The 15,866-nt window shown below is 39.4% G+C and overlaps 1 protein-coding gene across 1 annotated transcript in view; it reads right to left on the bottom strand.

Annotated features, from left to right (window-relative positions):
* PTPN13 (protein tyrosine phosphatase non-receptor type 13) overlaps nt 1-14,541 on the bottom strand; it is a gene marked incomplete at its 5' end in the record, with an annotated part of 102,655 nt that extends 88,114 nt beyond the window's left edge. Inside the window, 2 exons of the mRNA XM_082315064.1 lie at nt 4,617-4,786; nt 14,427-14,541. Of these exons, the coding sequence (XP_082171190.1) occupies nt 4,617-4,786; nt 14,427-14,541 (285 nt within the window). The remainder of the gene's footprint in view (nt 1-4,616; nt 4,787-14,426) is intronic.
* Between the last annotated feature and the right edge of the window lie 1,325 nt (nt 14,542-15,866).

The raw sequence follows: 15,866 nt of genomic DNA on the forward strand, positions 1-15,866 counted from the left end.
TATACCACAGCTATATAGAAAAAGGTGTATATACTTCCAGGGTAATAATGCATGCAAAAAAAACCTTTTCTGGGGAAAAAAAAAAAAAAAACACACAAACAAAAAATTCAAGTAAAAAAAAAAAAGCCCCCCTACCCCTCCTGTCCCCCCAAAATGTAAGAACAGCACTTAAAAAGTTATTATCAAAATTGTTAATTCTAATCAGAGAAGTGGTCACGGGCCTAAGTCCATCAGCATTCAAGAAGCATTTGGACAATGCTCTTACATACATGATTGAACTTTTGGGTTGCCCTCTGGAGTCTGGAGTTGGACTCAATGATCCTCGCGGGTCCCTTCCAACTCGGGATATCCCATCACTCTATGACTCTGAGCTTCAACGTAATGGAAGATATTTCCAAAACCAAGAAGTGCATCATCCACAACAAAAATATTATTGTGCAACCATGAAATCAGATCTCTAAACTAAAACATGCTACCCTACTAATCTATCCGAAAACAGCTTTCAAAATAAAAGTGAAGCGAAACAGTTTGTGATGTGGTACTCCATCACCTCCACCAATGGTATTTCAAGCTTTATATTAACTTAAGGAGGTTTTCCAAGCATTTCAAAGTATTTCAAAGTAATGTGCAAGCCACTACTACATAGAAAACAAAAATGTATCCACTACATATCAGTTAAACTTATTTTGGGATTTTAATGTAATGCCTGCATATGTATCACGCACCTCTCTCCTACTTCATACACCTTAACTTCAAAAATCAGATAAACAGTCATACTGCTGCTCGACTGGTGTTTGACAGTTCTCCTTATGGATTTCTAACTGGTTAATTATACTTTGACAACCTTGGGTTGTATCAGATAGTTGGGGGGGGGGGGGAGGGCGGGGGGGAGAAATCCAACAGTCTGTTTACAAGATCATCACTGCTTAAGGTTTATGTAAGGAACTTGATGTTATGCTGCACAAGAGAGAATTCCAGCATAGAATCATAGAATTGTTAAGGCTGGAAAAGACCCTTAAGATCATCAAGTCCAATCATTAACCTATCACTGCCAAGTCCACCACTAAACCATGTCCCTAAGCACCACATCTACCCATCTTTTAAATATCTCCAGGGATGGAGACTCAACCACTTCCCTGGGCAGCCTGGTACAGTGCCTGACCACCCTTTCAGTGAAGAAGTTTTTCCTAATATCCTACCTAAACCTGCCCTGGCGCAGCTTGAGGCTGTTTCCTCCCATCCTATCCCTTGTTACTTGGGAGAAGAGACCGACCCCCACCTCGCTACAACCTCCTTGCAGGTAGTTGTAGAGACCAATAAGGTCTCCCCTCAGCCTCCTCTTCCCCAGGCTAAACAACCCCAGCTCCCTCAGCCGCTCCTCATAAGACTTGTGCTCCAGACCCTTCACCAGCTTCGTTGCCCTCCTCTGGACACGCTCCAGCACCTCCATGTCCTTCTTGTAGGGAGGGGCCCAAAACTGAACACAGCACTCGAGGTGCGGCCTCACCAGTGCCGAGTACAGGGGCACAATCACCTCCCTGGTCCTGCTGGCCACACTATTCCTGATACAAGCCAGGATGCCATTGGCCCTCTTGGCCACCTGAGCACACTGCTGGCTCATGTTCAGGCGGCTGTCGACCAACACCCCCAGGTCCTTTTCTGCCAGGCAGCTCTCCAGCCACTCCTCCCCCAGCCTGTAGCGTTGCATGGGGTTGTTGTGACCCAAGTGCAGGACCCGGCACTCAGCCTTGTTCAACCTCATACAGTTGGTCCCGGCCCATCAATCCAGCCTGTCCAGGTCCCTCTGCAGGGCCTTCCTGCCCTCCAGCAGATCAACACTCCCACCCAACTTGGTGTCATCTGCAAACTTACTGAGGGTGCACTCGATCCCCTCATCTAGACCATTGATAAGATATTAAACAGAACTGGCCCCCATACTTAGCCCTGGGGAACACCACTTGTGACTGGCAAGATCTAAGAAACATGAGGTCAATATATCAGGATAAATAATCAGTGTACCATCCTACACACAGTTTAATACAAATGTAAAGGGAAACAGTCAAAAAAAGAAGGATGCACATATAAGCTATATATCGGCCCTATTAACTTCAACTAATAAAGCCATAATAGGACAACAGTTTTTGTAGAAGTCTATATTTCAAGTAGCTTTCTCCTTCCATATAAGCAAGTAAGAAAATAAACCCAAGAGGACTGATGTTTGAAGCATTTCGCACAAATATACTATACTGTGTAGTTGCCAACCAGGGGATTATAGGCCAGTATTACAGATACTCCAGTCTTCTTTTTTTTCCTGATGTATTATCAAAGATTATTTTTACATATACTCGTATATACCATTGCCATCATGAAAAGACTTCAATTCTTTGTACACAATGGTACATTTCTAAGAATTCAACTGGAGGGTCTCACATGAGCAAATTGCAGGATGAGTAACTCACAGATCCCACCTTCAGATTATGGCTGTCCTTCACTGCGCCCAGACATCATTACCACACTGGCAGAACAGCCATGTGATTTAATCACAAGGCTTTAAACTGAGAACAAGAATGGCAGCACCAAGTTTTCTTTAAATGTTTTTGTACAATCCCAGGCTATCAGAACTGTTAATTTTTTCCCCCCAGTGTGTGCAAAACACACCCATAAATCAGGTAGAGTTCAAACACAAAACAGGTTAATTCATCTCAAGCCCAAAGCCTGAAGCTTCAACCTAATGCTAAAGCTGAATACCACAAGCTAAAGGGTTTTATTTAGTTTCTAGGTGACTGTATGAGTAAATTTGCTTATGTAAAGCCAAAGCTTCTCTATTTCCACATCCAATTGTTTCCCAATGAAAACAGGAACACAGTTGCTGCAGCCTAGAGTCTCAATTTTGTCGTCACCTTCCAGCAAGCAAGGTTATTTATCATGAAATAAATTCACCCAGCCATAATCAGAGAGGACTAATCAGTGCCACATATGTGCAGAATGCCAGTATTTGGTCATCGCCTATTGACATGCTCTGTGCTGGAGTTTACAGGCCACAATGGTCCCTCTGAGTATTTCCTTCCTAAAGATTAAGATAAAGAAACCTCATAGCATGGCTTTTAATAGTAACAGTTCTCTATTTATTTCAAAAAGAAAAAAGTAACATACTGAATGAATACTGGCACAAAACAAAGAATGCAATCAGCTGTGACGAAGGTCATAAATATGTCATTTCAAAACTTTTTTTCTGGCATTTTTAAAGTCCTGTTTTGTGTATTAACTTCAGAGTTGGCACTAGAGGTAATATTATTGTCTTCCAAACTTTTGTCTCTCTTGAAAGAAGATCAACAATTCCAACAGTATGACTACAGAGCTTGGCAGCTGCATCCTACATAACTGATCCCGAATTTGCATTGATGTCAGTGTTATTTTTACTTCTTTATTAAAACTTTCAACCTAGGTTGCTAATCGCTTATGGTTTTGTCATAGAGAAAATTATATACATATTTTATTATACCATTAATTTTTACTATACTGCAGGGCAAGAAGGATGTCTAAAGAGCTTGCGAGTAACTGAGGAAACAGTGATTTTCGGTAGGTATTTTGTGATATAGTCCTAAAGAAAACTGACTATATACAAGGTTTAGAAGAAAAAAAAGCTGCAAACACAAAATATTCAATACAGAAAAAAAACATGTTTTAATAGTCCTTGTGCACACAACAGCAATAGATGCCAATACCGGTTTCCTCTGGAGTAAGAGCATGTTGCTGTTCTTCCTGGAGGAAGACTGCCAAATGTCATAATTGTTCCCAGATTACAACATTGGCTGCAGCTAGCTTCCTTCTCTAAGGATTATTGATCCAGAGAAGCCCAGGAGATAGAAATAAAGCTCAGCTTCTTTCTTACTCCCACCTCTAAATATCTTTGACTAGGCCAAGGGAATGGTTTTCTGGGGAAAGCGTTACCATTTGCAACAAATTACTGTTACGAAAACAAATTTGAGAAGCTAGTCATTTTGACTGTGCATATCAATGACCTGGAAGAGATCATATATACAAACCTTACCTGCTTGAACATCTACCCTTGGGGAAGAGTTAAAAAAGGAAGGTGGAAAGGAACAATTTTGCACAAAACTGAGGAATACTTATGTTAATTAAAACAAACTTTCTTCTGAGATGAGTGTAGGAATATCCCATTTTTTGAAGTCCTGGACTGCTTGAGTAATTCCTTGGCTTACCTTTCAGATGCATTTTGCCAAAAAAAAATTTAAAAAAATAAAATTGTTGATGTCACTGAAATCTTTTAGAAAAAGAAGGCGAAGTGTTGCCCACTACTAGTTCAATGGTCAGTTATTCTGTGCAGCCATTGCCCAGGTATGGCTCTCAGTAGCATACACATGACAGGGACCTGCACACAGACACTTCTTCATAAGTGCATACAACTATAATCACTAGTCCATTTTTACAGACAAAAACAAAGTAGGAGGATCCCTCCCCCTCTCACAAAAGAAATCAACAATTACACATACAAATCAAGAACACAGGGAGACAAAAAGGACAGTTTAAAGCTATTTTGTGAAGGGATCAACAGCAAAAGACAACAGCTGTCTGCCAAGGAAAAGGTACTGTACCTTTTCAACGTCTGACAGAGATGATAGAGAATGGTTCTGCAGAACCTCCGGTGCTGTGAACGCTCGCAGGTCTTGTTGGAAGACATTTTCATCAGTAAATGATACACTGCCAGATGGAAGCAACAGGAGAGACCACGGAGAAATGATGAATCCCAGAGCAGTAGGATCAGCTGTATTTGAAAGGAAAAAAAAAAAAAACTGAAATTAAAGCAACGTTGTTTGATGCCCTTGCTTGATGTTATTTTATTTGCTCAAAGACACATTTAGTATCAGCTGATATATTATTAATAGAATAGATTCATGCTTCCTTTTCCACCTGTGGTGCTTCATAACCACAACCACCACCTCAATTTTAACTACACTAAGGAGTAACACCTATCTTTTTTTACTATTCTTTGCTATTATTCATACCAGCAAGCTCAGGAAGAGCCTGCTAAAATGCTTACAAGCTCTCCTGTCCTGAGGTTATTTCATTTATGTTACAGTCAACATATAAAATGATCATGTTTTGTAGTGTACATGTCATTAAGGCTAATTCCTACAATAAGAACGGAGTTAACTGCTATACTAATATAGCACTGCTGCAGCAGCAATGATCTGAAGAGAGGACAAAGTTAGTAGAGAGAAGAAATACTCCTTATTAGAGTAGCTGATAGAACTGGACAAAATGGAAAAGTTTTGGGGCACAGAAGTCCTTTTTAGCCTAAAAACCCCCAGTATTTCAAAAGTGAAAAAGAAAAAAAAGTAACTCTAGGCAGCAGTGGAAGTGGGCAAAGAATAAACCTGAGACCTTAGTAAGATCACCCATTCAAACCCTGTGATTAATACTTGAAAATAGCAAAAAAAAAAGTACTGAAATTGAAGAACCAAAAGTGACAAAGAAAGCTTCCTACACCATGAATATGCAATTTGCCAGCTAGGTTTTTGATGTCTGATAATACTGCTGTCAAACTTCTGGCCACAAACCTACTAAAAAGAAAGGGGGGGGGGGTGGTGGTGGTGGTGGTGGTGTGGTGTGTGAACAGGCTGCATGCACAGGGGAAGGTATTAAACCCCCAGATCTACCTTGGAATTAAAAGTTAACCAAGGCAGAAAAAAGAGAGACCATTTCCTTCAGTCAAAATATTTTTCCTACACCTCAAACTATAAATCAGCTCAGTTTCACTGAAGGAGGCATAAGCTTTTATCTAAGTAAAAATAAAAGTTAACTGTTATTTTTCCATGGGCAAAGAAGCAGTTGCTCTGTTTTCTGCTACATGATATATCAAAGATCTGAGGAAACAAGCATTTGAAAGGTAAGTCTTTCTTTTCCCTCTACATAGTCAGCAGCAACAGCAGAATAATAATTTCCTCCTTCAGCTCCACCACTAACAACATTTTCCACTCTCCTATCAGCTCAGGATGTTCCTACAGTGCTGGTTCCTAGCCTGTTCAATTATCTTGTAATCTAGAATATTTCTAATCTCCTAGGAAATGTATTAAATTACTGCTTGCAGGTATCAGATGTAAAAGGATCTATCCAGTAAGTCCTTCAATTTCTTCAACTCCCCTTCCTCCAAAAGAAGCTAAGAAATTGCTTTTAGGCTTTCCACATTCTGTGATACCAAAGCAAAACTACATTAATAACTTGGTAGTGCAATTATCCAGAAAAACAGTCCCAACTTTCAGATCCTGAAGCTTCCCCTCCTACCAATGTGTGCAAGAGACATCATTCAGTAGAGAACCCAATAATTCATTTTTCCATCTAAGACTAACATACACATTTTTCTGAACATACCTTAAATCGCTATGCAGAATTTTGCTTTAAAATGGAAAAGAGACCATTGAGGACAACAAACATTCTAGAAATGGAAAGATCCTACAGAGTCTACTTCAAGTAGTTATTTCAAGTTGTTTAATCACCTGAAAACCAAAGGAGTTTGTTACAGTTTTTCTAAAGGATTTTAAAATGCCAGTGTGTTTTGCTGAAAGCCAGTATGACAAGCTTAGGATTCACAGTGCAGAACTGGTTTCCCCCTGCTCTGCTTTTTATGACATACAAGAGAGGTTCAGTCTTCTTGCCTCAGGGGAGTGCATTTCATTGCTCCGGCTTTCTCCCCTGGATCCAAAAGAAATAAGTAATTGATGGATGGTATCTCTGATCATGTAGGCTAACCCAATTTAAGCTCTCACACAGAACTGCTGAGCTCCCCATGGAAACCAGAGGTCTCTGTCACATAAAAAAAAAAATGCCCCCAAGCCCCCTAAAAATACCAAATACAAAACCATACATGATGTCTCTCTTATACACAGAAGACAAGATCTCAGGGGGTTCTCTTATCCTATTTCAGTAAGTAAAATCGCAAGGGACAAAGCAGTATATCTTACTTGAACCCACCAATGTCAATATAAGCTAAACTAAATAAAACATATGGCTCAACTAACAAGCTGTACAAGTATCGTTCTGTTGCTAGACCTCCTCCAGTGTGACTTCAAATACTTCCAAATATTGAATTTATCAAGGTGTTATAAAAAAATAAAATCCAACTAACAACTAAAGAACTGCATTTGTTGAGCTCCTTGAACAACATCATATAAATTTGGTCAAGAGAAGAAATTCTAAATTCCGTGCAGACATTAATTACCAATCCTTACAGTGCAGTACACATTTTCGCTCTTCCCAACAGCATCCAATCAACCCTGAGCTACAAAAAGATTTAAGCCTGGAATCACCCTCTTTAATAGCCACAACAAAATAACTGCTTGATACAGTAGTAAAACTAATCAATCATGTCAAAGATCACGGTTTCACCACAGCGTGTAGCAAGACACTTGGCATGAAGCAAACGACATTACCTCTATAGACACCTTTTCTTAGCATGGCCAACTTCAAAACCAGAGTTTAGAAACATCTCATACTGTGAAAAAGCCATCAAATATGTAAATTTAAAAATAAGATGAGCTGAAGAAAACTCCCCCAGCAAGAACTTTAAACAGTACATATGGCAAAAGTAGTGGAAATTGACTTCAATCAACTGAATTAAATAAAATTTTAGTTAAGAATGAAAATAACATTATCTGTTCCTCCCAGCCCCAAGGGAGGACATTTTGCACTATACCTCTAACCCTACTTCCTCTGAAACAAAACAGAACAACTGCTGTCCGCTATTGTGACAGTAAGTTCAGATGCTAAACAAAAGAAATGTAAAGATGGAAAGACCCTTCCTGTGTACATGTCTTATATACATAAGAAAATATTACATTACATAGCAAAGCATTTTTAGAAAGCTGACCTTAGTGGGCCACCAACTTCCAAAAATAACCCTGCAGGTAACTACTGGATTTTTAACTAGTTCTGTGTGTATACACCACTGATATAAAAAAAATAAACATTTTAAAATATTACAAGATTTCTGCTTAAAAGCCCCGACTCAGGAACCTTAAGTAATGTGGAGGCTTTATCCTTAACATTTTGTATGACACTTTAAATACATATGAACTCTTCATATTCTGAAACATACTACAGAAACAAGAGTTAATGAGACAGAAACACAATTTAGTTTTAACAACAATTAAAAAAACCCACATTTAGCCTGAAGTCTTCCCAATATTAATTTAAATAAACTTTGGAGCATGTGTTTGTCCCCTACAGATGTAGAGGCTGAATTTACTGATCCACGTAAAGTATTCCCATCCACATTCAACAATCTTCATTATCTGAAGCAATGTACAATGAATGTGATTAATTACAAGTTTAGAAAAAACCCTGATTTTGCCAAGCTCATTTTGTTGACATTTTCTTAAGTTTCCTCTTTTAGTAGCTTTTAACTTATATAGCAGATCACACTGCCTACATCACAACTTTGGGATTCTAATCTACCATTACAAAGGATGAGAATAAAATAACTCATTCTCCATTTCCTTCCTTAAGGCATGCATCACAAACCAAAGTAACTGTCTCAAACCTTCTACTATGCAGATTTAACCTAAGAAAAATATTTTTAAGTAACTCTACTCTTACCCTTTCAAGTGTTTGTACCATGGGAAAAAAAAAATAACAAAGATGCAATGTATCAAACAGCCAGGGAGCCTAGGAAAACAACAGAAACTAGCTTCCAGTCATAATACTCATGTCATCTTCTGTTTAGGCTTTCAGAAGAATTTACAAGTGCAGTAAGGGGAACATACTCCGCAAGGTACAGGGGAAAATGCAAAAAAAGAGATTGAAACCCCCTCTTTATAAGAGCACTAGAATTCAGGATATGGCTCTTGGTCAATTTTCTATCCAGTAGGCTTTCAACTGCACTAGAGCTGCCAGCCTTCTGAGTTAACTCCAGAACTATGCAACTTGGTAACAAAACACTTGTGAGAGCACAGTTTATCAAGCAGTGCCAAGACAGAGAAAAATAGTGTGGTCTTACTTACAGTGAGAGAGTGAACTGGTTTTAAATGCAATAAAAACTGAAATAATCTTCAGCTACATAGCATCTGCCAAACAGATGAAAGACTTTTAAATCAGTACTTTACATGGTTTAACAGACTACAAGTAGCCAAAGATAAAAAAAAAAAACAACTCATCACATTATAAGAAACAGTAAGTTCAGGTAGAAATCTAAAACAGATCCATTTTACAATATTGATGGCATGTAATTTTGAATTCCTAAACTACATACACAATTCAAACTCCTTCAGTTTTGTTTTTTCTACTTCTCTCTTAGGCCGCAGCCATTAGCAGAAATCGCTGGAAGTGATGTACATTTTAGCTCTTTCAGGACACAAAAGAAATACCTTAAAAAAGCACAGAGCAAACCAAAAACATACACAAGGTTTTCAACACTCATCTCTGCTTCACTCTATAGCCCTCACCGAGACAAGTAAAATGTCATCCTAGTGCAAAGGAGCCTGAAGGTTTTTATGCTTAGGCCAGGTTGGGGGCAGGCAGACCACCAATCCATCTCTAGACAGGCCAGGATTATGCCAGCGTAAGGGACCACTTACGCTGTGAGTCCTGTGCTCCTTGGAGCTGGTGCAGCATGTCCCCGCATGCCTGGTGTGCAGGGGAAGCAGCACTGCAGGGCTTCTGCTCCCTCTCCCCTGGGCCCAAAGGGAAGGGACCAGGCAGAGAGCTCTGATGTGATACTGAACCACTTGGAAACCAACAGCACAGGGAGAAACATGGAGAGGCTAACTGAAATTTACTCTTTCCTGAGAATACTGGAGCAAGAAACAGGGTGAACAATTAGTTTCTGAGATCACCCATGTTGTTCCTGACACGCTCCCCAGTCAGCGTAACACCATACTACACTTTATTGTTACCTTGACCACATCCAGCAGTGTTCTGGAAAGAGTGCAAGTAGTAACTGAGCCTCACTTGGTGGGGAGGATAAAAAAAAAAAAAAACCCACACCAAACCCAAAACAAAAAACCCTAAAAACCACAGAAGCCTGATCTCTCTCCTTCTCCGCAACCAAAAGACCAAATGTTACCGGGGGGTGGGGGGGGGGAATCATTCCTCAACAGTTACTGGTAAAGGGAAAAAACAAACATTTAACACCTGACAGCCAGGAGTGGCTAGAGAAGGAAGATTCCCACTCCACCCCCCCACCCCCCTCCACGTTTTCCCTCATCAACCAAAAAAATCCATTTCCCCCTCCATCCCAACTAGGTCTACGACTACTTGGGACCCACCACTAGTTCCCATCAACATATTTCACACTTCACTTTCCTTCTTTTCATTATACTTACCCAAGCTAAGCAGATGCCATAGTGTGATTGTTGACAAGATTTACAGGTCCCCAAAACCCACAATGGTTCTTCTTCACATCTACTTTCAAATGATATCACTTTTCTTTACATAAATCATTTCCCATATACAAATTTGCAGGACAGTCAACTTGTAAAGCCTCTCTTTCTTTGCTCAACCTGCCTTTCTATTATCAGACTCATTTTCTGCCCTTCTCTTCCCCCTCCCTTTAAATATGTCTCGAAACATAAGGTCCAATTATTTTCAGAATCCACAATACATGCTTTAGCATAGGAGTGGCCTAAGTGACATATGAAGCATTTCCCACTTCCAAGTTTTGATAAATCTTTTCCAGTTAAACCTACCAAATTAGAGGGACGCCTGGTTTATAATTCTCAGCAGCAGAGAGCACAGCATGCTCCTTACACTTATATGCTCACATTTGAGATACTTCACTTCAAAGACCTGTTCCTTTGACCTCATGGAGTACTGAGTACAAGATACAGCATGTCTGAAACAGCTGATACACCCTCTCAACAACAAAATAGTTATTGCAGATAATTAAACAGATGTAAGAGAAGGGCAGGTCTAGTATCGGCCTTTTCAAATCTCCAGATTAATCTCAACGTCACTAGTACAACTGATGTCAGATCTGCAACTATTAGATTGTCTTTCTCCTCCATTTAACAGCTTATAATATGCTGACAAGACAGCTACCAGAGTTGATCTTCTAAATCAGTGATTAGCAACTGGGCATTTCAATCTAATCTTTCATTGCTTATAATGATTGAAATCAATTTGTAAAGTATTTTTAAAGAGTTCAACACCTGTTTGAATTGTAAATACGAACAGGCATAAAAACATGCACATTTCTGTATCAGTCACTGAATTAGACATGGTATGATATGTGATTAACCATGTAAGACATGGATTTTCATTCTGTGCTTCTTTTATTCAGTGATGGATAAGAAGATAGACTCACTAACAGACAAGCAGAACTTCTGTAAGTGAAGAAGTCATTAAATCTGTACCAGAAGCTTGTTTTGGGCATTCTTCCCTGATTTCCTGAAACTAGTTTAAGTAACAAATTAATCGAACCTTCTGAGTTGATGAAGTAACAGCAAGGATTCTCAACTTCAAACAGACTACCAAAACTCTACCAGGATTACATAAATAAACGGTTACTTGGGCTGCTAATTCTTTTAAACATGTGTGGTTGCTGGGCTGGTGCGGGGAGGTTGCCAACAGATGGCATTTTAAGAGCTGATGATTTCCATGGCCTTTTTATCCCCCTCATTTCAAAACAGTTGGACCATAGACCGGTGAACAATATGCCTTATTTTATTTTTTTAAAAGAACTTAATACAGAAAACACTCATCAAAGCTTAGATTTTGATACAGAACAACATGTTCAGGGACTCAGAGCTATACAAGGAGGAAGAAAAGAGCATCTCTTAGACGGGTCAGATCTGAGCATGCTGTGAACTTGCAGAAGCTAAAAGCTTGCCTCGTTGCCCTCTGCCCAGGAGCGACTGCTCAGTTCTGAAAAATTTTGGAAACTCACCCTCTGCCATAGAATAGCTCTTCCATGCTGTATGCTAGGTCTGAAATTTGACCAAGGAAACCAGGGTTTCTCTAGGATTCCCCGTTTGCTACAAGTCCTCCATGAATAAAGAACAAAATTGAGCCAGACAAGCTTACAGGAGCCTCGGCATTCTCTGTTCCTGCATCTCTGCAACACATCTTTACAAGCCAGCACAGAAGCTGATATTCAAGATGACCAAAAAAGGTTTCTAGATTGTTCCTTAGTGAAGCGAAATCTTCATTAAAGACTGTGTGGTTATCCTAATCTTGCTGGGAGGAATTAGATTGTCTTTGTCAACCTTAGCTACATAGTAAAGCTCTTTCATTTGGGTGTCTCTTAAAGTGCATTTTACCACAGGGCTATATCCCAGGTTAATTAATAGCATCCAACTGAAAATAGTTTGCTGAACTAGCAGAAAAACAACTCAATAAAACAGCTTCATCTCCAAAAAGAGACAGATTCTTCTGGCACTGATTTTATCTGAATTTGTGTTTTAGTCTTCACTGATAGAAAGTAAGACCAAAAGCTTATGCCACCTTAGCCAGTCTTGGCTGGCAAGCATTCCCCTACCTTAAAAGCACATACCAGAAGTCCTGGGGCAGATTACCATTTTGTGGTCTCATCTTTCAGTATTTGTCCCTCTGAAGGAGGGCTGACTGTGTTCTTATTCTCAATGCTTGCATGCAGCCTTCATAGTAATTATGATAACTTTTCTGCACTACTGTTACGCCAAGAAAGGGTGAGCTCTTATTTTCAGTGGAGACTTCCTTCTTGAAAAGGATTTAGACCTAGGAAAATGTCTTAAGTGGTTTCCTACTATATACTCATGCCACTGTGATCTTGCAGGTGGATTTTAAGATGGAGCTCAATGTGTTGATTCCTGTAAAATGTACAAGAGTAAACCTCTAATTATTCAAGACCTCTCTTTAGTCAAGGTCTCACTTGGTCTCAACAACCGGCCCTCTTAAAAAAAAAAAAATTCCTCTGATTCTCTCTGAGAGACAACGAAAAGAGAAAAAGAGAGGAAAGAAGATGCCAGCTTTCCCTTTCTTGTATTACAAGAAGCAGAGGGACAGGACAGTTGGTCAAATTGCAACAATAAACTCAGCATTCCTAATAGGGAACACTTCTTACCACGTATGGGCTGTGGGCTCGCTGGTAAAAGGGAAAAGGGAAATTTGTATGGGATATCAAAAATACTCATAATTTGCCGCCAAAAATATTTTGAAGAAGTTGATAAAATTTCATATTTATAATGCTAAGTCATGCTTGATCAGAAATCAAATGCCGTATAGCAGTTTCTGCCCACATTTGCCTTCTTTGTAGTCTTTGTGAAGTATCCAACAGAGACCACTTTCAGAGGCTGTGCAACGTACAAGACAGACCTAGTGTCTGACTTGACAGATTGTCTAAACCAAATCTTAAAAACAAAAACCAACTCCTGAAACAACTTAAATGTTGAATCTTGATGAAATGGTAGGCCAAATGCATGCAAAAAATAGAACAGATATTGCCCTCAATAATGACAATGTGCCTCTTGCATAGTAATGTGGCAAAACAATAGCTATTTTCAAAGTGTGAGCTTTTGATTTTTCTTGAATAAAATAGAATAAGCTCACATATGCATGCTTAGATATAAGGAGATGACCCCCATAAATTTGCTGAAATACTAAGATGCATCATGGGAACATATACTCTATCTGAGGCCAGGTTAAAGATGCCACCAAAGTTCAATATTAGAGTTAAGCTTATATTGCTATAAAAAGCAAAAATAAAAGGGGGGGAAGGGGCTTAAGGATTTGCAGATTTTAAAGAAAAGAAAGGAAAACATTAGGAAGAGGAAGCATTCCATACTTAGACCTAGTGCTAAAACATATAATTATTAGCAGTATTGCAGGTGCTCAACTTAGAGCCTACTAAGTTGGGGGGACAGGGAAGAAGAGGTACTTACTTCTACTCCTTTAAAGTACAACAAGCCACCACATTCCTCTCAGTAGCTACATATATCTTGCTAATTGCCTTCTGGGGAATGATACCTAGCCCTCTGGCCAAGTTTTCAGTGGCTCACCTTTGCCTCACTTGAGACTAAATGTCTTCAGAGCAGACTGGTCATGACTGCACTGTACTGTAGCCATTTCTATGTCCCCTTCAGGACCGAAGTGCTTCCAATGGTCTCAGACTTGATTAATCATTTTTTCTATGTTTCTGCCTCATGTCAATGAGACTAAAATAATGCAAAGACTCTGTGGTAGCTTCCTACCAAAGTGAAGTTGTCACCACATGAAACTGAATGTGCTGCAGGTTCTGACAGAACGTGAAGTGATGGTTGAAAACATCCTTTGGGCTGGGGTGCAGCTAGGCACTTTACCCAAAGATAACCTAGGAGCAAGTTATTATTTGGGTTTAGAGCCTAGGAAGAACAAAAAGGAGTTTACTTATACTACACGTAAACATAACCAAGATGTTTCCAGTTCTGTATGTATCAGTCTTTAAAAATGCTTACCTTTTCTGAATAGTTCTTGAAGGCTCTCTGCACTTTGATTCAAAATAGCCCATATTTCCTCTTCTTGCAATGGCCCCCCCCGAACCTCCAGAGCCTCTGCTAGTGACACATGCATGTTACCTGGGAAATGAGACAGACTGATTTAAGAATACATAAGAGTTATTTTCTCTTTGCATGTAGTACTCAAGTAGTAATAACCCATGTTCAACTCTCAGCCACAAAAATTCTCTAACATTAATAGAACCCATCAAATATAAATACTACAAAACGTTCACCATGACAAAAAAGAACTTTGAGTACCTGCTATTATGAAGAAGAAAAAATTGGGTTAAGACAACAATGATCCATATTAATATTGTAGGCTACTAAGTCGATAAACTGAAAAAGCTGGCGTTAGTCCATATGCTATGGGCAAGAGTTTGCTCTGTTTAAAAAAAATGACAGGATGATTAGTAGTTACAGGTTTACTAATGTACATCAGCTGTTAACATTATTTTGACAGGTTTAAGTCAGTCAAGCTGCTGTTAGGAAAGGAAGCTCTTCTTCCGATACATTTTCACAGGGCTGTTTATATGATCTCATGACCAAATAATAAGCAGCACTGCATGCAAACATGCAAGAAAGCAAGCTAGCTGTGGAACTGACAGTTATCTCCTTTGTTCAGCTTCTTCATACATGTAAGAAAACATAAAACTCTTAGTGGTGCTCTACATATTACATCCCCAGAAAACAAATAAAGATTTCCTCCTTCCTCAGCTAGGAGAGGTCAGGCCTTAATATTTTTTCAAAGAGTTAAACCATTTTCACCACACCACAATATGATCCTCAGTTGTCCAAAAACCAAAACCATTTTGAAAACTGAAGAACACATCCCTAAATATTCTGGCAAAGTCAAAGCTTCACCATTTTAGTAAGCTCAGGAGGAAATAAGTCATTTGTCTGCTTAATTACTTCAGCTTTCTGTGGACACTAAATGTTCTCAGATTGAGCACTCATGCCAATTTATATTTCTGATTGAGATGCAGCTGCAGTCGCTTCTCTCTGCTTCTCTCCAAAGCCCAAAGAATAAAATCCTGAGGCAGTGAGCTCCAGTAAGAGCCTAAGGCATATCATCAATCATCAGCAAGGAGTTTGTTAGGTCTCAAAGGCTCCAAAGTTGCTGCTGGAAATGGAAAAGACAGTTCCAGAAGCAATGCATATTGTCCCAAGATCAGTAACTGATATCAACAGCTTTAGATGACCCAACGGTACTGCTGGAGGTTCCTCCCCCTCCCTTCCAATCAACCAACCAAAGCCTCCCCATCAGCACACAATCCTGACTCAGATGTACATGCATCTGAGTGTACATTAATCTAACAACTTGCAAGGAGGACAGGCTGACTAGCTATATTTAGTTTCCCAACTGTCTAGGAAGTTTCATGCCTTCCATGTTTTTCTACT

The sequence above is a fragment of the Platalea leucorodia genome, assembly GCF_965183815.1.
Source record: "Platalea leucorodia genome assembly, chromosome: 6".
Classification (NCBI taxonomy): domain Eukaryota; kingdom Metazoa; phylum Chordata; class Aves; order Pelecaniformes; family Threskiornithidae; genus Platalea; species Platalea leucorodia.